Raw genomic sequence first — 24,923 nt, forward strand, 5'->3', positions numbered from 1 at the left:
AACACATGATTGTCACGTTTCCTCATGCTTGCAGTTAGAATGAGTTTTGTAAATGAGCTAAGTCAGTACTTAAGTGCGAGTGCACGGGTGACTGAAGTTCTTGGCTACCGTGTCTACCGTGTCTTTGTCAAGGGATGATGATGTCATAAACACGGTGACAGTGGCTTGTTTCCGGCTCCTGCTATTGAACTTGGCTCTTGCAGTACCCATAGCCTTTGAGATTGAAGGCTGTTACTCGAAGGAAATCATCGAGCTCGCTTACCATCTAATGTCAAAAAGATATTTTCTCGAAGAATTGAAAAGATATGCAGAGGTTTCATTTTATTCAGCTTTGGAGTGCACTGCAGTGTTCTTAATTATGAGCAGCTGAATACTGGTGACAGAATTATACAGTGGTCAGGCTAGTACTAGAAAGTCTTGCTGCAGTCACAAGTCAGTGTCCTACATTTGCTTTAAGGGGGGACATGGCAATGGAAACTATCTTTGTTATTTATGGAGATAAAATGATGAAATTTGGCATGCAGATGTGTTGTGCTGATATCATAACTGAAATCTGTTTTGGGCTATCTTTTGTAGATCTTGAGTTACAACACTTGATAGACTCTCATTGTCATCCCAAAATTAATTAATGAATTAGACATAAGTTCAAGATTTTTGCATAAGGATATTCACAAAGGCCCATTCTGTGCCATAATGCTATTGGTTTATTTTTTAATGTTCAAATGAGCACACACAAAAATTTTTGAAATTTCTTGTACATATTGTCTTACTAACAACTTTTACAAAAAGCCAATTATAAAAATCTGCATGATGTACAGACAAATATGGACAGCATTACGGCACTCACCAGTGTCTCAGGATCTAAGCACAGAAAACGGAATGGTTATATCTTTATTTGTTGTCAAATGGCACAGGGATGACTGACAGCAACTGTTCGAAAAATGAAAGTTGAGAAAATGAAGTTCAAAGAAAATGGAGCTAAAAGCTAAGAAAATGGAACTCTGAAGGAAGCTGGTTTTATTTTCATTGGAGAAATGCAGCTTTGCGGCTATCTTGAGCTCTGTCTGTCCTCTTTATGATGACACCAATATGGTGGCACTGTGCCAAAGGACAACTTTCCCACAGCAAATACAGGTGTGTCCTTCTTCACTGAATCTTTTCTCATAGTTTTCGATGACAGCACTCTAGTAAAATGCTTTTTTTTCAACTTCTACTGCTTATTTTGGTCTAATATTTCACCATGACTTAAAGCATGGTCTCAGGATTGCAGAAAAAAATAAATTGAAAAATTGAACAATTTGACCAAATTTACCATTCCCATTGCCACGTCCCCCCTTAATATCTTGATTGCTAAAGTCTATAGCATTGATGTGTTAGATGTGTTCAGGTATTAATTTATTAACTGAAAGTTCCATTTGTGCTGCCACTCTCTCCTTGCATTATAAGGCAATGTTTTTTAGGAGAAACTGTCTTATTAAAGTGGCAGATAGTGCTGTTCACTCGCGTCACCAGGATTGCTTGAAGCAGATAATGCTTGAACGACATATTTATTTGTAAATTAAAAAACTTCAGTAGTCAATAACATTTGGGCTCATGTCCTAAAGGCATATTAAGGGGAGATGCGGGTCGAAAAACGCGAGTTTTCTAAAAAATTATCGATTTTTTGTTTTCACCTGTTTTGTTAAGATTAGTACCTCTTTTCTGAAAAAAAAAATCAATGCCGAGACTCAACTGGAACCTCTTTAAAATTGCGTCTAAAGAGCACAAGGTGGCTGTCAAAAGGCCGAAAGTGTGTCGTCTTCGAGCACCTTGCCGCCGATAATGCGCCGCCGCTCGCCATTGTCGACCGCATTAGGCGAAGAGCCGAGCCTCACTGTTCAAATAACGACGGTTTCCCGCACTGCTGCAGCGCAAGAAATAATAAAGAGACGCACGCTTTTGCCGCCTTTTTCGAGCGCCGCGACTGGCTTTAAATCACGTGGTACGGATCGGGAGCCGCCATTGGCCGCTGCGCGCCTGTGTGTGCTGTGAAGCCTACTTGCAGGATCCGTGTCTCGTTGAGCAGCGCAGCTGAACAACGCTTTTCTCGAGTGCTTATCCGTTATGGATGAAGAAAGCCATAGGAAGCGCGGTCACCGGCCTGTGAAGTTTCACGCGGCGTACAAATTTCGAGGACGCCGGCGCAAATCAAAGCCGAACACTCAAACCACGAAAAGAGCGTCTGCTGCCGCAAGGCGTAGTGGCAGTGACGCCGATGCGTCCGACGAGTTTGCCGCGGTATTCGAATATGTGACTGCCTCCCAGAAAAAGATCGGACTCTTCGAAGACGAAAAAAAATCACAGGACGACGAGTCTTCGTTGATTGCAGATATGACAGCACTGAACATGTTGGTTTAATCGAGGGCACTCCAGTTTTGAACGTGTTCTGGAAGAGCTTGGCGTGCTCCCGCCTCATGATCTGGTTGCTCTTGGCACATCACGGGACAGCACGCGCCAGAAAAAAAATGTCTCAAAAACTAACAGGAGAAGCAAGGGCTCGTCGGCGTTCGCTGAAGAAAAAAATCTCTTGTCGAGAAGTCAGCTCGAAAGAGCTGTGAGGGCCAAACCTATGGTGCTGGCGCATTTTAATGGCAGTGGCCACTACAAGGAGGATTGCTCTTTCTTGTGTACAAATTTAGTCGCATTCAATGACATCTTTGATAAATAAACATGCAATTTTGACTTTAAAACTCGTTTTTCTCAAAACGCAAATTTTGCCATTTTTGTCAATGTGCCCCTCCTTTTTCGGGTACTTCTGGTGCTCAGATCTGCATGAAATTTTTCCCAAATTTTTTCCAAAGTAGGTTAAATGCAATTATCTTGTTTAAGTTTCAATATTCTTATTATATAATAAAAAAAAGTTATGTAAACTTTTACTAGGGTAGGAGAAATATGAACTTCCCACGTTAAAATTTTTCTCGTCTAGTACATATTTTGTATGGACTTCCTAATTAGTTACTTGCATTCCACACTTTATTTGAAACATTATGAACTATCAATTGTAAAACATTATTGAAGTTTAGGTCTGAAAAGAGGGGGGGCAAAAGGCTTAAGTTTTTCACTTTGTCATGTTGCAGAACTAAAAGTATGCAACTTGCAAGAAAACTAATTATATATTTGAAATCAGCATAAAAAGTTCTAAAAGCAGCTCAAGTTTCATTGCTCTAGGGTGAATATTAAAGAAAAAGTGTCTTCGAGTAGCATCTCCCCTTAATTGAAGCTGAGCAGTGATTTTCAGTCAGCAGATACTTTGTGCTTAGTGCCAGTTTTGAGAAATGTATCTTCCTGTCGGGAAATTCTGTGAGCCAGGTAAAACTAACCTTGCAGCACCATGCACTTCACAAAAAATTAACTTATAGCTTGCAACCGGTGCTAAGCATTGTCTTCCTGCATAATGGGCATAGCTGTGATTGCTTGACTTCAGTTTTACAGTTTGTGTTTGGCCCTCAAGTGATTACTAGTCGTTGTCAAGTTAGTTACATTGAAACTCTGCTGATTAGCTAATGTCACATTGCTGAAATAATATCCACTTCTGCAATAATCCAGCTGCTTGATAGAATCGCACTATCTGCCATGGAAGTTTTATAAGTTTACATCCACTAAAATATAAACTGATCTGTTATTAATGAGAACCAACAGACAATAATGCCAAAGAAAGTATAGGGGATGTTATTCGTTGTAATTAGGATAAAGTGTGAAGAAAGTAAAGTGGACGAAAAGATAACTTGCCGCCAGCAGGGACCGAACCTGCGACCTTCGAATAATGCGTCCGATGCTCTACCACTGAGCTACGGCAGCGGTCATCCTCTTGTCCACTCTATGGGGTATATATGTGCGTTTAAACCTAGGAGTGTTAGTCAGCGCCAGTCGCAGCCATGGCGGCTGCGACTGATATGGAGCCACGTATAGCACCACTTAATACTAATTTGCCACCTTAGTATGACAAACTTTTGCAGTAACTTCATACAGAAATATAATATGAAAGGAATATAAAAGATAGATGGGCAGAGAAAGTATTCAGGTATTTGTATAGGAAGAACATAGACTCGCAGTAGAGAAGAAAGAACTAGGGGGCTCACCAGCAAGAATGAGGTTGGCATTGTAAGTGACCTGACAGTAAAGACTGTCAAGCTCAAAGTCAGGGAGGCAGAGAAGATTTATTGGATAGCAATGATGAAAAAACAGAACCGACTCCAAGTAACTACCAAAAAGGTAACAACGAAATAAGGAGGGAGGCACTTAACGATAATTCAAAGGAAAGTGCTTTACAGTTTGAGGCTAGGCTGGGTTGCCTTAGAATGCGTTGTTACAAAGCGAGATTCAGTGAAGAAGGACACACCTGTATTTGCTGTGGGAAAGCTAGTGAAATATAACTGAGCATATTTTAATTGAATGTGAATAGGTCCATCTGGGTGTATGTTTGGATGATAGCCTACATGAAGCCCTGGGTTTTAGGGTTAGCATGAGAAAGATGAACATTCTGCAATAGAGATCTGGAGGATTGGTGGTAGAAAAGTAGGGAATAAGGACAAAAACAAAATAGCATGAAAATGAAGGTTACTATCACATAAAACACAGAAAGTTAAGCTATGGATGTATCAGTTTTTTTTTTTAATGAAAAATTATTTTGTTCAGGTAGGCAAGGCATTAGGCTAAATAAAAGATTGAGATTGGTGGATCATAGGCTACTGCCCCATTATGAAGGCGACGCTTACATTTTCGATCAATGGGAGGTGCAACTTGCCAGCTCTGACCCGGAGGTACAGCTTGCGTTCCTGGGTCACGTCAGGCACGCAGCAGTAGCCAGTGGAGCCCTGGACTTGGGGCCCCACGCATCGAGCTCATGACCCCTTATCCCAAATCCTTATGAATAAAGTTCTCTCTCTCTCATAGCATCAATCCACCCTTCGATCCATCCTCACATATTCTCATGCAATAGAATATCCTCTCCTCGTCCCTCATTGCGCTGCTTAAATCATGATGAATCCGTACCAACTAGCTCACGTTTCAATTCTCATGCAATAGCCTTGAATACGCAAATGCTAAAGGTTCTCTGATAATGATCACTGGCAGGTGTAAATACGGGTGTAGTGGTGGTAGTCTTCTGGCATGAAGTAACTGCCACAAACATGCAGATCCTGGTTTTGGTTGGAGGCATCATTGTTGACTCATAACTGTCATTTATCCCCCATCTGAAACATCTCAAAGCAAAATGCCTCAAATCGATAAATCTTCTGAACCTGTTCGCGTATACAACATGGGGTAGTGACAGGAAATGCCTTCTGAGTTTGTATAAGAGCCTCATATGCTCACGCCTTTGCTATGGTGCTGTAGTGTACCAGTCAGCCAAGCCAAGCGCCTTAAAATATTAGATCCACTCGCGACCGGTGCTTTCAGGACCAGTCCAGTAACGAGCCTCTATGTTGAAGTGAATGAACGGTTTTTACATCTTCAAAGGACATCCCCCAGCCTCACGTGCTTCCTGAGGGTAAATACAGACTCTGAACATCCATCATACAAAACTGCAAATGATACCACATGTGCAACTTGATATCAGAACCATCCTATGGTGTAAGAGCCCTTCTCACTTCTTGTGAGGAGGCTTTGCGCCAATATGGACATTTCTATTTTAGAACATTGTTTAATGGCTCCAGCAAGGCCATTTACTCAACGGCACAGCAGGTTATTCACTGCAACATATCCTTAATGGAGGTTACAAAACATGCCTCAGACATATACAGATGCATTTCCTTGTACTCCACTTTAACAGCCCTGATTTTTACACCGACGCATCAGTCACAAGCCAGCATGTCTTATGCAGCACTCAGCTGTAACTTTTCGTAGTCCAACGTTATGCATCCAGAACCAACTATCCCCACAGCCAAAGCATACGTGATACTATCGGCTGTAAAACGCACCAGGAAAACAAAGGTACAAAAAGCCATCTTGGATACTGATTCATTAAGCTTTGTAAAGGCTTTAAAATCTTTCTGCAAATGTAAAAATCCAGTAAAAAATTACATATATTCAATCCCATGTGCAGTGCACAGTTAAACCAGCATATAACAATATGCGGGGTGCCTGGACACAGAGGCATTTATGGTAATATCCCCTTCAGTTGCTGTGTCCACATTTGTGGACGCTACTTGTTTTTGCCGGTTCTGCTAACTAGTGGCCAAAAAAATAAACGACATACAGTGAGCTTTGGATGGATGGAACCTCCTGTATATTCAACGTGTCTTCATTTAACATCAGTGTGCAGCGTATTACTGCAGACAACCACTTTGCTGAAGGCACTACTATATTTCGACGAGTCATTCGACGTGTTGTGTTCAGAGAGCAGTGTCAAAAATATAATTTTTGTTTCCTCGAAATGAATATATAACCAATGACAAATTGCAGATGTATTTCGAGTCTGAGATCAGATTCTTTTTATGCAAAAATATAACATGACTGATTTCAGATTTAATAGATATTTAATTACACTGTAATTACAATTACAATAAAGTGCACAAATTAACACCAGGGGGATGTTACTCCATATACCTCCCATAGGACGCCTTAATTCATGACATCAGCACTGACAGCACCAAACATCCCTCTAGTTATACCCTGGCGGCTGGGATTCAGAAACTCAAACTGCAGAAATGGCGGCGCACACGGTATGCGTCGTCATGGCAACACTAACACCAGCCCCACCTCGCACCTCCTCTCCTAGCTCTCTCGCACGCGCCGTTTTTAAAATTCTTTTTGTTTTGTTTGCGTGCGCTGGCTGCGTGGCCCCCACCCCCACTCCCCCCTTTTTTTTGTGATCCCGCTTGCCCACGCGTGCTGCGCCATGCGTCTTTTTTCTTTTTTTGCATACGCTTGCGCGTGCTGTGCCACGCATCCGTTACGCGTTTGAACGTACGCAATTTGCATTCATGCATTCTGCAAACACTGCAGTCGGGCAGCATGTGCCAGAAAGCAAAAGAATGAATTGTACTTACAACACAAAATATCTTTGGTCTCGTTTTATTGTCCTCGTTTCCGAAAATCAACATTTTCATCAAATGTGGTGCGCGATACAGGCTCAGGAGATTAACAGCAGTGATTAACCGATTAACAGGACATTAACATACACGTGTTCATGATCACTAAACAACACGAAAGTTCCCGGCGAAGTTAAGAGCTTAAAGAACAGAACATAACATTAGGGCACATGCACATATTAAAAAACACAATTTTTCTCCTGACAAAAGTGCAGAGGAGCTTCTGATATGTGCGCACGATATTGCACAAAATTATCACAACTAATAAAAGTGAACATTCACTGCAATGCAAAAACAATGAAAGCAGTTGAAATACCTAAAAATAGAATAATAATACAAAGATCATTTTAAAGATCTCAAAATGAACTCCACATGTAACACAACTAATATTGGCCGCACTTTATTGACTACATTTCCAAAAACGTTGATTTTCGCATAAATAGTGATGATAAACACTGAGAAAATGACCAGATGATATCGGAGAATTCATGGCGTCTCTTCTTGAAATGCGCCGATTCTGCAATTCTTCAGCTTTTCTCTGGGCTTACCGATCAGCTGTGTGGCCTTCCAGAATACTTTAAAAACACTTCCATCCTGAAGAAAAGTGACAGGTTCCAATCAGATAAAGAGCGCGGTCGACTCATGTAACAGTGAGCTCGTTTGTTCGTCTCAGAGCAGTACAAGTTTTCATACATTTACCTAGAGCCTCAGAAATGCGGTTATAGGTGATGGCGAGTAATTAACTGGAGACAAATGCAAAGTACACATTCAAACACGCGGTTCTATGAGAGTTGTAAACGTGTAACTATAGTTACGTCGCATGTGCTTCGTGCCGCTGCTTGTTCGTATAACGATGTAAACGCAGCATCGTGCCCTTTTCAAATCAGTCATTTTTGAAAACATTAACTGTAGCCCCACTGCAGAGAACAGCTACTCGGTATGGACGTGAATTCAAATTGACACAATGAAAACCGCGACTCAAAGGGTACACCTACCTGTCGTTCCTTTGGGAGCCGGCACCATAATCCGGTACTTGTTCTGGAAGTATTCAAGCAACAAAGCGTGAAGCACGAACAGCGCGAGTCGTAAAACATCGCGGTACACAACCACACAGCGAGCGAGCACCAAGAAACGGACGAACGACGACGGCTAATGCACGCCTTACCAACACCAGACACGCAACTTTCTAACAGATTTTAAAGTCGGCGGCGCCAGCAAGGTGGTGGAGAGTGCGCCTCCCGGAGGAGAGGGAGTTGATCCCACCAGAGAGGGGGTTCAGAGAGCTGGGAGAAAAGAGACGAAACTCAGATTTTAACTCTGATCCCAGTTCATAGATGGCGCCTCAATTTCATCTACCAGTCACGTGGGTTTCTTTCACTAGCCTGTTAACACGTTACCACCTTCTTTTTCTTGCAAAAGAATATTGAGTGCCTTGAAACAAATTTATGTAAACTTGACATATCTACAGGCAGTCCATCATAATTTGCGCCTGAAGGGGATATACTTGGAGACAAAACTGCCGGAAAGATACCGTATATACTCGCATAATGATCGCACTTTTTTTTCAAAAAAATTGACGCCAACTTCAGGGTGCGATCATTACGCGGGGTAAATTTTTCGTGAAACAATATTCTGAGCACCGAAAACGCAAAGAAGTCGCTAATCTGAATTCTTACGATAGCTATCATGAACATAACCAAAAATAAAAGTAGAGTAAGGCTTACCTTTGTAATAAAATGCACGCATTACGCAGGAGCTACATGCATGGAACACTGCCCTTTTATTTTTGAACTCTCTGACCCCCTAACGTTCATTCTGAGTCCGAAGCGTCACTGGCGTCAGTGTCGTCGCCGCACGATTCCCTGTCGGAATCGGCAGTGTCTTCACTGTCCCACAGACGGTCACCTTCTGTCCCGTCGAGCGCGTTGGAAATGCCAGTCTTCTTAAAGCTCTTGACGACCACCTCGTTGGAAATGGTACTCCACGCTTCGAGAATCCATGAGCAGAGGACTTCCACGGAGGGTCTCCTGATTTTGCCACTTGGCGTGAAATTGTGGTCGCCCGCCGCCATCCACTCTGCGTACAGCCTCCGGACGTTGTCCTTGAATGGTTTGTTCAGTGACACGTCCAGAGGCTGTAGCAGCGAAGTTAGACCCCCAGGGATCACTGCGATTTCCGTGCGCCGCTCCTTCAGCTCGGTACGGACACTGTCAACAAGATGGCCCCCAAACGTGTCCAGCACAAGAAGTGAAGGAAGCAGAAGCGCTCCTGCTCTTCGCCCCCAAGCCGTCTTGATCCAATCGACCATGAGGTCTGACGTCATCCACCCTTTTGCTTGAGCACGGATGTGGATGCCACGGGGAAAGTTTCCCTTCGGAATTGTTTTCCGCTTCAGAATCACATACGGCGGCAGCTTCCGCCCGTCTGCCATCACTGCGAGCATCACGGTGCACCGCTGCTTCTCCGCACCACACGTTTTCACGAGCACACTTCGAGCACCTTTCTCGTTCACAGTAGTGCTTCGAGGCATGTCAAACGTCAACGGCGTTTGGTCGGCGTTGCCTATCTGTGACAGCAGGAAACCGTTCTTCTGGCGTATCCTCGTGACGAACCTGTGAAAATCGATCACTTTGTCTTCGTACGCGGATGGAAGTCGCTGGCACAACGACGTCCGCCGCCTCAGCGACAGTCCATTCCGCCGCATGAAGCGTGTCGTCCAGCCGGAACTGGCGCGGAAGTCCTTTGTGGCTATTCCCAGCCTCCGGGAAACTGTGTGCGACTGCGTCCGTACCATGTCTAACGACACGGCACAACAGTCTTTGCACATGTCCCTCACGTATTCGAGGACTGTCTTTTCGATGTCAGGGAACTTGCCCGTTTTGGGTCCGCGGAAAGCCCGGCGCGTGCTGTTCGTAGCCATGAGCTTCTCGCGCTGTTTTTTCCAACATCGGATCCGGATTTCGTCGATGCCGAAATGTCTGCCGGCAGCGCGGTTTCCGTGCTCTAGCACGTAATCAAGCGCCTTCAGCTTGAACGCGGCAGTAAAGCTCGCATACCGCCCCATGGTGAAACGGCGCTTCAACAGACGATCACAAAGCACAGCCAAAAAAACGTGGTGTCAGGTGACGCCGTGACGGGCGGCTGGGATGGCGGCGACACGGCTTTTTCAGGAATTATGGGAATGCGTTGGCAGCTTGTTGCTGCGGGATGACAACAGGTCGACCAACAGGCGGCCGCCGCTGTAACAGTGCGGGATAGCAAAATAAACATGGCGGCCCACAGAGCGAAGCGACCGCATTTTTTTTTTCTTCTTTTCGTCAGTCACGGTGGTTGTGAGTACGTCACGCGCGTCAAAACAGTCTCTTCTGTCTAAATAAGGAATGCTTTCATTTAAATCAGTAAATTTACGGCATTAGCATAGTGATGCCTGCTTTCAGATCACAGAAACAAAGATGGGCGCGTTCAGCTGCCACAGACATAAAACACATGGCGGGCATTCAGTGAAAACTGCGGCATTTGCCTTTACTGCAATCCTAAATGGCACGTTTCCGCCAACGGTGGGCAAAAATTACGAATATGTTTGGTGCGTGCAGTTCACTTGGCGAGTTTGGAAGAGTTATTAACGCAACATTCGACAGATGATAAACGCGATGATCATCGGCTAGACTTGGCACACAACATATCGATGCGGCAAGTTCGGGGTGCGATCATTACGCGGGGAAAAAGAAAAATCGAATTTAGACGACAAAATTTAGGGGTGTGATCATTGCACGAGTGCGATCATTACGCGAGTAAATACGGTAACAAAAGTGAACAACTCCTCTATAGGTGTCGCCCCCAAAGAGATTTGAAGCCTTTGTTGTGGAAAGAGCTGACAAGCTACTGGCAGCGGTAATGGGATCTAGAAATATAATAAGTTAGACGGGACATACCTCGATAATAGGCCAACCATATCACAAACACGTACAGATGTCATATCTGTCCGCTTAAAATAGGACACATATGAGGGCAGTCCGATAAATACTTAGCCTTCAAAAGAAAAACGAAAATTTTGGAATGGTGTCAATTTATTTCTCAAAATAGTCCCCTTTCAACTCTATACACTTGACCCAGCGATCCTCCAACTTCTTGATCCCGTCATAAAAATATGTTTTCTCCTGAGCTGCAAAGTAGGCTTCTGTGGCGGCGATAACTTCTTCATTCGACTCAAATTTTTGTCCGGCGAGTGACTTTTTCAAGTAGGGAAACAAGAAGAAATCACTCGGGGCCAAATCTGGAGAACACGCCGGATGGGGCACCACTTCGTAGCCCAGTTCGACCAAATTCGGCGTAGTAGAGTCCTGTCACAGTTTTGTCCTTCTCAAGGTAGTCGACAAAGATCACACCTTTGAGAATCCCAGAAAATGATGGCCATCACCTTTCCGGCCGATGCGACAGTCTTTGCCTTTTTCGGAGCAGGTTCTCCGGGTGCAGTCCACTGTTTCGACTGTTCTTTGGTCTCTGGTGTGTACCAGTGGATCCTTGTTTCGTCGACGGTCACAAAACAACGTAGGAACTCCTTCGGATTACACTTAAACAGCTTCAAACACTGCTCTGAGGTGGTCTCATGGACGCGCTTGTTGTCCGGAGTGAGCAAACGCGGTACCCATCACGCCAACAGCTTTCTCATGCCCAAAATTTCATGCAGGATATGACCTGTGCTGTCTTTTGACATGCCTACTGTCTCCGCTATCTCGCACACCTTCAGTCGGCGGTCTGCCTATACGAGGTCGTGCATTTTTGCCACGTTATCGGCCGTGGTAGCCGTTTGCGAGGCCCCTGGGCGAGGCTCATCAAAAACCGACGTGCGACCACGTTTAAACTTGTTGAACCATTTTTTTGACGGTTGCCATCGAAGAAGACTCACCATAGACGGCATCCAGTCGCTCTTTGATTTCGCTGCGTGATTTCCCTTCCAAAAACAAGAATCGAATCACCGTCCGATATTGCTCTTTTTCCATTTTTAACGGACACACGAAAATCACCTGCTTCCTCAAGCGGCCAAAACAAAACCACGAGCCCGATTCGACTGGACCTTTGCATGTGTCCCTCTAAGAGAGCGTATTCAACGTCAGTATATGTCATGCGATAGCGTCGCGCTCTCGCGGTGAGGCTAAGTACTTATCGAACCGTCCTCGTATAGTATGCATGCGTAGCTATTGTCTTGGTGATGACCTACCTACCTGTGATAAATGTGGCAAGTCCCTTACTGTAGCACATGTCCTGTTTGAAAGCAGACCAAAAACTCTAAAAAAAAAAAACATTTTCCTTTATCATTCCAGCACATTCTATTACATTTGTCAATATTTATTTGCAGTTATTTATATGCAGTTATTGCAGTTATTTGCTCTGTTACTAATTTAGCATTTTTAAAGCATGTTCGTTTTTTCAAAGTATAACCGATCCAGGCGACCCATAGCATAGCCCCTCTACAAAGACTGTTGCTACAGCAATTTTTTAATAAAGTGCATTCCTCTTAGTCCTTGGGCTCAAGAGCCAGGTGAGGTATCAGTGCTAGAGACATATTCGCCCACTTTTGTATTATCATTACACACAGATCCACCTTTGCCCGTATGTCACCACTCCTGTTAATCTCATATTTTTAATCTGTATATATACATATTTTACGCATCTGTATTAGCCCCGAGAAGTTGGGGTGGCACCGCCTGGCGGGAGGCCTGAGTGATGTCACTGCATGGACTCTTCGACGCCAGCCATGGTGCGCCTACATCACATGCGCCCGCTTCACATACTTTGTTCCACTGTTTGCGTTCTCTTTTTGCTTCCCTCAAGCTTCAGAAGAATGACAAAAACAGCATCGATAATGTTCCTAGTAAAACAACAAAAAGCTACAAATTTTTTCTGTACAATCGTCAACAATGCCCACACTCTGTCAATTTGAAATGAGTGATCAGCTTTGTTGTTGTCGCGCTGCTAACTTCGAGGATGGGTTTGATTACTTACTACAGCAGCCGCATTGACAGGGGTGAACAGCAAGAGCATCCCTGTGCTTAGATACAGGCGCATGTTAAGGAATGCCAGGTAGTCAAAATTACTCACAGTGTGCCTCACCGTCGTGTCACGCAAGACACCATATTCACATTATAAAGGTTGCGTTGTTCATGGGTGAATCAGAGATAGGTAAGTACAGAGATAAAGCATCCAAGCATATGCTGATATGAGCAGTTTCTTGGTGGCTGTGGTTGGGTTGGAAGAGGAAAAAACAGTCATGACTACTATGGTAGAAGTGTGAATGGATTTGTGATTCATGTCTAAGAAGAATGTATATGAAAACACTGCATGAGAAAAATAGTGTGCGCGTAACATTGCTTTGTTTGTGAATTTGCTTTAGTGGTGTCCTTCTGTGGACAGTGTCTGACCAAGCCTCAATTAGAGGATAATAATTTAATTGCTCAACTGCATAAACTATATGATATATGCAAATGTAATAAGTATGATTGTAAACTTGCAAAAATATACAAGTGCGTATACATACTGTAAGTTCACTTGGCTCTACCAGGCATTGAATTTATGAGCATTTATTGCAACAGACTCGTTTGTGCAGAAACAGGTAAAACTTTTGCTCTGATCTTTGTTGCAAAGTTTGCAGTAAAGATATTTTCTGGTCTGCCGTGATGGTGTAGCGGTTGCGGTGCTCGGCTGCTGACCCGAAGGTCGCGGGTTCGATCTTGGCCACGGTGGTCACATTTTGATGGAGGAAAAATGGTAGAGGCCCTTGTACTATGTGATGTCAGTGCACGTTAAAGAACACCAGATGGTCGAAATTTTTGGAGCCCACCACTACGCAGGCCTCATAATCATATCGTGGTTTTGGCACGTAAAACCCCAGACAGTACTTTTTAAAGATATCTTCTGCAAATGTGAGAATGAAGTAAACAATCTTAGAAAATGTTATTAGAATCCACAAGGTGTGCATCTCATCAGCTGGACAAGTCGTAAAACTTTATGAAATGACAAAAGTTGTAGTGCATGCAAAAAACATAGCTAGGTTCAAATGCAAACCAGTGCATTTTCATTACCGGTGCACACGCCCACATGGCGCATGGTTATTCCGTTTTCATTGGTAGTCTCGAGCACTTTCCGGTGTTGAAATTTCACGACGGAATCTGTGCAGGCCCAACGATTATAAAGTGTAAACATTGGTACAGCCAGTGAAGCGCCGCAGCTGACATGATTCACAGGCTTTCGACATGTTTGCTTTGTGGCAGCAGCATGTAAAGTCTGGCACACAAACTCGCAAAGCTGATTTAAAACGGAGCTGCGTAATACTGATAAAAGAAAATGACCACAGTACAATTTGAATGAAATAAGCTACCGAAATGCAATCGATGCCAATGATGTGCTGCTTTTTGAGCATCATTGTAATCTCAATACTTGTCCTCAAACAGTCAAGCTCTTGTATTAATTCTAGAAGTAACACAAAAACCAATCTCTACGAGCTTTAAGAAAAACGACACTGTAACTAAGCTTCTAACAATCTTTTGATACATTCTGAAATAAAATTTTTGGTCGCGTTGAGCGCCCCTAACACAGAAAACACGAACTAACTTATCGGACCACTAAAAAGGAGTCAGCAGTCCCACCATACGTGCATCGCGATGGAACTTGCCGCGGTGATTTTTTCGCCCTCTGCGGCGATTGCTGGAACTGGAGACTTTCCGGGGCCTGCCTTGGTTTTGCCCACTATGACAACATTCAAATCGCTCATAAGGGCACAAAAATTTTTTTCTTGCAAAGTTACTCTAGGAGGGCAAATAATGCACTAAACTGGTTGCCCACAATTTTTTAAAACAGAATCTTAAAGGGTCGTGTGCAATGTCTGGGACGTTTGGCATGGAAGTTTAGGTGAGATGAGGAAACCAACATGGCACTTCAGTCTGAATGCACTTTTGGTTTGCAAACATTTTGCAGCAGTGCCATTCACTCATGATCTCTGGGTATGTTTCCTTGCAGCCTGGCACAATGCAGGGTACAGTGCCTTACCTTGGCATCTTTTTGACGGACTTGACCATGCTAGATGCCGCTCTTCCTGATGAGCTGCCCGGAGGTCTGCTCAATTTTGACAAGCGTCGTCGTGAATTTCGTGTCCTGGCACAGATAAAGCTTCTCCAGAGTGCTGCTAACTGCTATAGCCTGCAGCCAGATCCTGCATTTGTGGCTTGGTTTGAAACACTGCCTATGCTTTCAGATGAACAGAGGTGAGCCTTTTCTTGGGCTTCTTCATAGCAGTTGTGCTGCATGTGATCTGGCACACGTGGTTCATTGTGCTGACAGTATTCCCACTGTTCATGAGAATCAGAAGCCCCTTAGTGTGTTGTACCAGCACATATGAAAAAATCCATTTGAACCTCACTGAGATATTCTTAATTCATACAGTTTTCTGGCTGATGTTCTTATGGTAGAGAGCATTGAAATTGTTACCCCATTGAGTTGCTCCTGATTTGTAATTAACTTTAGCATTCTCAGATGACAGTATCTTGGTAGCATATGTTTCACATCCTGCCAAATATTAATCATGTTATGTATTTCCTTGCTAGAACGAGCCCCTCTAAAACATTCCTCTGGCTGGCAGAAGATGTTCCAATGTTTGTGCAGCAAGTCTCATTGCTTATGCTTAAGCAAGTGCAGATAGCCATTGAAGTCTCAGAGGGCTTCTTTGCAAGCCTTCTGCATGCCTTAATACAGTTGAACCCCTTTATAAGAGGCACACATGGGGGAGAAATTCTTGCCTGTTATATGAGGTGTCTCTTATAAGCAGAGTACTAAGTTATGCATTTTCCTATTAACCCTTACTTTCATGTAGCACACTGGTGTCTCTTATACCCCACGTGTCTCTTATATCAGTGTCTCTTATAAAGGGGTTCAACTGTATTAATAACTAACAGACAATAATGCCAAGGAAAGTATAGGAGACGTTATTTGTAATATGTGGGATATAAGTGTGAAGAAAGTAAAGTGGACGAAAAGATAACTTGCCGCCGGCAGGGACCGAACCTGCGACCTTCGAATAACGCGTCCTATGCTCTACCACTGAGCTACAGTGGCGGTCATCCCCCCATCCACTTTATGGGGTATATATGTGCATTTAAACCTAGGAGTGTTAGTCAGCGCCGATCGCAGCCCTGGCGACGAGTGTGGAACACTCTTTTTCTCCCTTTTGGCGCCATGTAGCATGTGATCTTTTTGACGAGCTGGCAGCTGACCAGTAATCCCTCGCATACTACCTGATGCCTTCAGGTAGTATGCGAGGGATTATTAAAACCAGCCTTGTGCTTTCGTTAGTACCGTCCTTTGTTGCACGGGGGTAATGGCGATGACTAGACTTGAAGAGCGAGTGGTCCTTCCAGGCAACAGGCGCTCCATTCTGGACTGTCAGCAGCGTTTTCTTGTTCTTGGCATCTACTGAAGGCCTTCAAAAAATGCTTCAGCTCTTCTTCTTAGCTGATTTTATGCCGCACCGCTTCGGATCACTTCTTCTTCTTTAATGAATAGAGCGGTGCCCGATATCTTCATTTCAGTTGTGTTTTTATTTCCAATATACCGTCTTGGAGTGGAAGAAGAATGTGATACTGTAGCGCAATACTCGAAAAGAAAAACTAAAAGGCAGAAAGAAGTAGGAAAGTCTGCCTCTTACTCTTTATATTCGAGTTTTGCCCTACAACATCATGTCCTTCACTAAGTACAACTCGCCCAATAAAAAGTAATTGTAAAACGAAAGCACGATAACAAAACAACTAGGACACAAATGAAACAGATTGGATGTGGCCATGTTGGTTGTTTTTGGTCACGATTGTTGACGCAGCGCTGATTGAATGAATCTGGCTCAGTTTGATTCAAGCAGGTGCAGGATTTGGCTCATTTTTGATTCGAAACTGCTTTTTTGAATTTAGCAAGGGATTTTTGGCCCTGTTGGTGCGACATATTCATATTGTTAAGCGCGGAACTGAAACGACAGGGACGGGACAGGGAGTAACACACAGATAAGCGCTGACAGGGACAGGTCCTGAGGAACTGCGTTGTAACGCCCCCTTTTAGGGGGAATCCGTAGCAGTCGCGGGCCGCTCCCACGTAGGGACCGGAAGACCGTGGCCCTCCGCCCTTTCGCAGGCCCTCTGGACAGCCCGAAGTTGAACCAAAAGGTCGCCGCTGTTAAGGGCTTCCTCCCAGTCCTCTTCTTTGTTGAACTCTGCGTCGCGTAACGCAGGACATTGCCAGAGCATATGAGGTAATGAGCAATACGCCTCTCCGCAGTCCGGACAATGCGGTTCGATGTTGGGCGAGAAGTGACTGAACCTGCCCCTCGAAGGGAAAGACCCCGTTTGGAGCATCCTGAAGACCGATGATTGCGGTCGAGTAAGTTTACGATGAGGAAGTGGAAAAGCCCTCCGAGATAGATGATAATGAGTCATGATCTCGTGGAAAGTGAGTAGCGAGTCTGTGTATCTTCCGGCGTCCCCGCCTGCGAATTCACCGGGACCGCCGCGGTGAGCGATACCTCGCGCACGGTCATGGGCAAACTCATTGGCGTTGGGGACATTGGGATGTACGTTCGCCCCCATGTGGGCCGGGAACCATGTTATGGTGTGAAACCCGACAGCTCCCTCACAGCCGAGGATGGCCGCTGCCTCACGCGAGATCGAGCCAGAGGCGAAAGCCCTAGCGGCGTTACTATGGTCTCGGTCGATCATAGTAACACACACACTAGCGCTTCTCTGTGTGTTACTCGCTGTCCCGTCCCCATCGTTTCAGTTCCACACTTAAAGGGGTCATGAACAACTTTTCCAAGTAATGATCTAATGACCTCAGTATCGGAGTTTACTGCCTCCAGAATCGATTGCCGCAAAAATTTCTGGAATCCGTCAAGAACAAACGGAGTTATGGGTGTTTGGCGCATGCTCTCAGCACTTTCTCTCTTTTCTCTTGCCGACGAGCGCACTGGAAGCTGAACAGGGAGGGATGGCACGGTGGAAAGAAGTTACGTCAGCATGCGTCGTGAAATGCGATCGCTCTCCCACTATGATTCGCGTGCGCGAGTGTGGCTAGCGTGTAAAGTTAGCAGACATAGTAGTGCGGTGCCATCAAGTGGCAGCACCCCGTGGCAAGAAGCGCATCTGATCTAAACACCGCTCTCGATTTTGTCAGCTATTGGCCAATGAGGATGCTGTGTCTTTTGCCACGCAGAGAAGCAGATATGCGTCGTCAACCGGCAGGCACTCCGCCCACCGACGAGAGTGAGAACCGGCCTCTGAAAAGAGGGCGCCTGAGAAAACAGCAACTTCGCGCTCCGCTTGCAGCCTTTACACAGCGCGCACGACTGCAATATTTGGCTGAGCAGTTCATAGCCGTGTCAGCTTTCCACAGGATGTGTTTTTTCAACAAGCCCAAGGGGTGCTTCATGACCCCTTTAACATTATGAATGTGCTTTTTTGAGTTCACATTACAATCAGGAATTGTCCCATTTTGATTACAAATGTTTTAAAAGTGTAAGATACTTAGGCGTGCTTTACGTTCCCATGGAATTTAGCTCAGTTTCCGTTTCTGCATTCGGCTCTTTTAGAAAAAAACTCCACATATGTTTTTAGTGATTTTGGGTTGAATATCGCACCATATTTTTTTAAAAAAAAAGCTTTTGCTATCTTTTTCGCTGGATAATTTTTGGCTCGAGCTTGCTTGCATCTTCTCTACTAGTGTATGAGTATCTGACTAATTAATCTGATTGATACTAATATGTCCTGTATAAGTGGGGCTCTTCGATTTTCGGACTTCTGGCAGTTCTCTGGCAGCCAGAGATAGCCAGAGGGTCAGCCAGCTAGTTCCGGTCGGGACAGGAAACAGCGTCTTGGTCACGTGTGTGGGAAGCCCGAGACAACCCGAAGCTGCCCCAAGATTACAAAATCGAACGCTGGGACAGCCAGCCTAAACGTAAACAAACGCTACCGCCGTGGCAGCAAACGAAACTTTGCGCCGCGTGCGCGTTGGTTTTTCTGCATTGCCCGCTTGAAAATATGTGGCTAGGTTTGCTGAAGAGCTGAAGTGACATTCTCGAGCATACGGATTTGGGATACGATCACGTACGTTCGCAAAATCGTGCGCAACTCGCCCCGTCCGCGAACAAAACAGCCAGCTGGCGCACGGCACCACGAAAGCGATGCAAGGTGAGCTGCCGCGCCGCTAACGGCTTAACCAGCTCACGTCTGCTTAGTACGTGTAACAGTCGCTGCACAACACGACGCGAAAATCTCGCGAAAGTGATCGTGTCCCCAATAGAGCTCGAGGATCTATCGCGTACTACGTCGCACACACGCGTTGACCAGCTTGCGTTTTGTCATAACTTGAGACGTGCGGCGGTATGGGTACCACGAGTGCGTGTTATATCTAAAATAAACTTCCGTGTGACGCGTCTTGGACTCGTTTTGGCAGATGTTGCCTGAGCCTCTTTTCCAGTCCTAAGTGGCACTCCAAAAATCTCATGTACTAGCTCAGCTTTTATTTGAGCTACTAGGTGATAACCGCGTACATACTGCATGGAATTATTACTAAGAGGTGGAAAAAGACAGAGCCGACGATGAAATAAGCAACAAAAGGATGCATACATTTCTGAATTCATCTTCGTTTTTTCACATCGACGCGTCGTAGCATAACACATACCTCATGTACTGGCCCATAGATCGAAGTACGCTCGCACGCCGTTCGCGACCAACGAGCATCACAAAAAAAACAACGTCGCGATCGCTTTTATTCGATCTGTGCATTTTATCAACATCGAAGACCTAGTTGAAATAGTTAAGTTCTGACGGGGTTCACGCACGCAAACATACGACGGAGCGAAATATATCAATCACAATCGTCTCAGCTCAATGGACATAAAGCACACACGACACCACAATCGAATACTACTACGAAAAAATAAACTCGAAAGGGGTCTCCATGCGTTCGTACGAACGTGTACATAACTTTTGGTACATGTGCACGACGCAGTTAGAATGGTTAGAACGCGACAGTTCGCCGCGTTGTTCACGGAAGGAAACTTCACGGGACACATAAGAAAAGCAATAAACATATTAGCTCCAAATGCTCGCAGCCACTCGTAATCGCGCCATCTCGCACGGCGGAACGGCGCCGAGCGGCCCGAGCGTAAGGACAAGCAAAGGTGTAGTCCGCAAGCGCCCGCATTGCAATCCGTCGAGTCCTCACAAAGATGGCGGCGAGCGCGTATCGTCTCTTTTCGGCGTCTGCTAGCCCGAAACCTTCCAGAGAGCTTCCACAACTAAATTGTCCTGGAAGGTTCTGGCGACCCTCGGGCTCCCCGCGGGTCGCCAGAACCGTCCAACCCGAGAAAAACGAACGCCAACCGGAAGTGCACCGCGGGGGGGTCGGAGCAACCCGAGAAAAACGAGCGCGCTCTGGCTGGCTCTGGCAGCCCGCGGGTAGCCAGAAGTGGAAAATCGAAGAGCCCCAGTGAAACGCTAATTGCTTGGGGTGCAGAGAATAACAAAGTTTGAGAGAAGCATTCTAGAAAAGCGCATAAGACTGTGTGGCAATGTAACTGTGCAGTAATAGAGAGGGCATTCAATATACAAACACAAGTAGAATGAGGGTTAATAAAATCTAGATACACAGCTTCAATGAATAAAGTACAGAAAAAAATGACTTATTAACCTTCATTATTAATCTTTATTGCGTTGTCGGGCCCTGACAACGCAACACGGCCGCAGCGGTCCATGGTTGGGCACTGCTGGACAAGCTCTTTCGCGTTTGATTCATGCGCACGTTTTCTCACTACATTATGCACCATCTGTAAATGAGTAAGTAAACTTCTGGGATAGTGTTTTTTAAGCAGTTGTCCTCTCCACCATCGTTCTTTCCACCGTCGCTGTCTTTGTGTTCCAACCAAAAGGGCGACTGCCAAAAGAAATATTCTTGGGGTCAGTCTACGAAGTGCCCTGTGCTGATTGCCATGACACTTACATCAGTGAGACAAAAAGCTTTCCGGAAAAGCGGAAATGATACGTGAGCACAGAAACGACATACACAGTTACAATGCAGAACGAAACGCTCTCACAGAACACTGAGAAGCAGGATAATCGCATCAATTGCGACGGCGTCCGGATCATTGAAACTGAAGTTAGTCGCGCAAAAAGACTATACTTGGAGTTGTGGCTCATACAAACAACACCGAGAAGCATCAACAGTTCAATGGGGATGCTACCAAGCATAGCACGGTAGCATCCCCGTTTGTACATGGCCTTCAGAATCAGTGGATAAGGCAACACAAAGACAGCGACAATGGAAAGAATGACAGCAGAGAGGACACAACCTCTTATAATATGCTAGGTATTCCTGGTGCCTTGCCGGACAGTCACCCTCTTAAGAGGAGGCTGGATTAGCTTCAAGACATTGGGTCAGTTTTGATTAAAAATAAAAACTAAACTTGGCTAGAGAATCTTTCTTCTTGTAATTTTACCTTGCCTGTCAAAGATGTTTGTCTGTCAAAGATGTTTACCTTTCTGTATTCTTTGCAGTTATCGACTGTCCTGTAAAGTGGAGCCGGCTAGCAGTCCCAAGAGAAGCCCTTTGAGGCAAGTAATATTCTTCCAGATTGTTTCGAAGCCACAATAGTGCTAGGTATACAATGCTTCCTATGCAAGCATTTGCGTGTATTAGCTCACCATGTGTTGTGGCCATTTATTACAGTGCAGCTTTCTTGCTTTCATTGCTTTAGTCAGTATAAATTGCACGAAATGAACAAAACAAAAGTGTTTGAGTAAAGGTTGGGAAGGGAGGGGGGAGAAAACATGTCGCAAGATGTCAGAATTCACAACCTAAAATTAGTTATCGGGTTTTCAGTTGAGGTACCTTATTTATCCAAGCCTGTGCTAGTATCATCCACAATCTTGGCGACTATAGAATTTTTGCGTATTAGCGAGCTAGAATCATATGTAGCTTCATGAAAGCAACCACAGTTGTATTTTGGAAGAGACGCATAAGCCAAGTGTCGTACTGTACATCTAGTACAGGTAAGAACGAATGAAGGGGAGTGAATCAAGGGCTTGTTTCTTTGTTAAACACAACCTGAATGAAAACAGCAGACAGTGAAGCCAAGGAAGGTATAAGGGACATTATTTTTAGTCTTTTAACTGTATTGTAGTGATTATGGCATAAGTGTGAAGAAATTATAGTGGATGAAAAGTAGAGCTGTGCAAATAGCAAAATTTTGGGTGCGAAGCGAATTCGAATATTGTAGTGTGAGTGCGAATCGAATCAAATATTTTTCGAATATTTCTAGAATATCTTTCGAATACTTCGAAGCGAAATTGCAGAAAAAAAAGTTAGAGAGGATTCCTAAGCAGATTCTTATGAGATAGCAACATGAAAGTGTTTCTTCTCTCTAGGTTGATGAAGCATTGGCGGGGTGGTGTTTCATAGTTGTCTTATCAAGAATGAGGCAATGTAGAGGCCGAATTGTATTTATGTACATGATTTGGTGCAACCAAAGTGGTGCCGACAACACTTTACACGTGATAGGCCATGATGCCATTTCCTCAGCCTCTCCTCCTCATTCAACTTCAGTGGAAGCCCAACTGATGTGGCGGACAAGGGTGTGCTCCCTTCAAGTCCAGAGTTCCAAATCTGCCTCGTAGACGTCGATACAGTATATAAGAACATCTGAAATTTTGGATGCTAAAAAGCTTCGGCTTCCGATTTTTCGGACTTCCTGCCCAAATTTCAGGTCCAAAACAGCATTAATTGAGCCCCCACCTCTGCCACATCTGTCATCTCCATGTTGGAACCAGCGTTTTCTTGAGTTAGTACATTTGCGACCGTAGCAGAGCTTGAAAGGCAGCTTTGCCGCAACACTGGGGTGTGATAAGGTGAAGCATATTGAAAATCTAGGGACCACTTTTAATCGGACGTTGACTGTCTCTCGGCAAAGTTCGACCGTAACGGAGCTTGAAAGGTAGCTTTGCCGCAATACCGGAGAGTGATGAGGTGAAGCATATTGAAAAATCTAGGGACCACTTCCAATCTGACGTTGACTGTGTCTTGGCAAAGTTCGACCGTAACGGAGCTTGAAAGGCTGCTTTGCCGCAATTCCGGGGTGTGATGAGGTGAAGCATACTGAAAATCTAGGGACCACTTCCAATGGGACGTTGTCTTGGCAAAGTTCGACCGTAACGGAGCTTGAAAGGCAGCTTTGCCGCAATACGAGAGTGTAATGAGGTGAAGCATATTGAACATCTGAAGGGGGCACTTTTAGTTGGACATTGACATACCTGCCAAGTCTCCCGGATTACCCGGGAGACTCCCGGATTTTGAACGTTTCTCCCGGTTGTACGGATCATAGGAAAATCTCCCGGAAACCCAGTTTTGCCCCGCACGTCCAGTGCATTGCGTGCCCCGTGCGTCACGGTGACGCGAGGTGGGACGTTTCGCGTACAGATGCGCTACACGCAATTTAAAAATTGATCTTAAATGTGTTATATGTTATATCAGCCGTTAATATTTCGTAGATGATGCGTTTGTGTACACACAAATCTATCCCACAAGTTATCTCGCCTTCAAAAATTTGTGTCACTACTGCTTTAAGTGGAGAGCCCAGCACTTAAAAGGGTAGCCGTTACCGATGTCTGTCGAGATAGCATGTTCACCAGCGCTTGCGACCGTCCCTGTCTCAACGGCGCCCCTTATGGTCCCTTGCCCGACGAAATAACTGGTAAGCAAGCGACGACAGGCCTCACACGCGGAGCGATTTTATCGCATGTGCCCTTCGCGCGACGGTGACGGCTGGGTCGTTTCATCTCTGCTTCAACCGCGTTCGTCCCTAGCGCTAGCGCGCATTTACTCGCTCGTGAAACAGACGATGCGTTAAGCGATGTTATCGGTTTGGACTCTGTACAGATAAGCGGCGGCCGCAAAATTCCGCCGACAGTGTCCATATAATTGCTATCGCAGTACCTCCCCCCCCCCCCCCCCCCCCACCCCCCCGTGGAGTACATCTCCCGGATTCGCTTTCTCCAAACTTGGCAGGTATGCATTGACCTTATTTGTTTTTGGGAAGTTCGAATAGTAAAATTCCAGTGCGAATCGAATAGCAAACACTATTAGAAAAATATTCGAAATTTCAAATATTCGCACACCCCTAATGAAAAGACAACTTGTCGCCTGTAGGGACCGAACCTACAATCTCCGTATAACACATTCGATGCTCTGCCAATCTAGCTATAGTGGCAGTCGTCCTCCCATACACTTTATAGAGTATTTCTGCTCATATAAACATGGGAGTGTTAGCCAGCCAGCGGCATTGTTGTTTTTTCGGCCACTTTAGTTCTTTTCCATTTATTTCATAATTACTACTTTACTGATAAAGACTACAAATAATGTCCCCTATACCTTCTTTAGCTTCATTGGCGTTTGCCATCAAGGTTGCCATCATTTTACACAAATAAAATATCATTTGAAACCTTGAAACTTCTGTGAGCATTGTGCTTTAAATGTAAGCCAGGAAATGAGTTCAAGTGAAATGCAAGGAAGCAGGCTGAGTTTATTGAAATTACACCCAAAAGAGAAACAAGAGTGCAAAATAGATTGTGCTGTACTTCTAGCAAACTGTACTCAATAAGTTTATCAAATACACATAACAGCAAAAATTTCCAGAAGGTGAAATGTTGGAGAAAGCTATATTCTCGCTTTGTCTGAGAATGTAATCTCCAAATAAATGCTCCATCCTGTAGAGGGTATTGCAACCTATACAGTCACAGGCTAGATTACAAGCATTACACACCAAAAGAGAAT

At 44.8% G+C, this 24,923-nt stretch overlaps 1 protein-coding gene across 1 annotated transcript in view; it reads left to right on the plus strand.

The window, feature by feature from the left end:
• Positions 1–24,923, plus strand: part of LOC119403801 (ral guanine nucleotide dissociation stimulator-like 1) — a 105,236-nt gene that overhangs the window by 63,804 nt on the left and 16,509 nt on the right. Inside the window, exons 9-10 of the mRNA XM_037670602.2 lie at positions 15,084–15,328; positions 21,653–21,709. Coding sequence (XP_037526530.1) covers positions 15,084–15,328; positions 21,653–21,709 — 302 coding nt within the window. The remainder of the gene's footprint in view (positions 1–15,083; positions 15,329–21,652; positions 21,710–24,923) is intronic.

This window comes from Rhipicephalus sanguineus, chromosome 1, assembly GCF_013339695.2.
Source record: "Rhipicephalus sanguineus isolate Rsan-2018 chromosome 1, BIME_Rsan_1.4, whole genome shotgun sequence".
In the NCBI taxonomy this organism is placed as follows: Eukaryota; Metazoa; Arthropoda; class Arachnida; order Ixodida; family Ixodidae; genus Rhipicephalus; species Rhipicephalus sanguineus.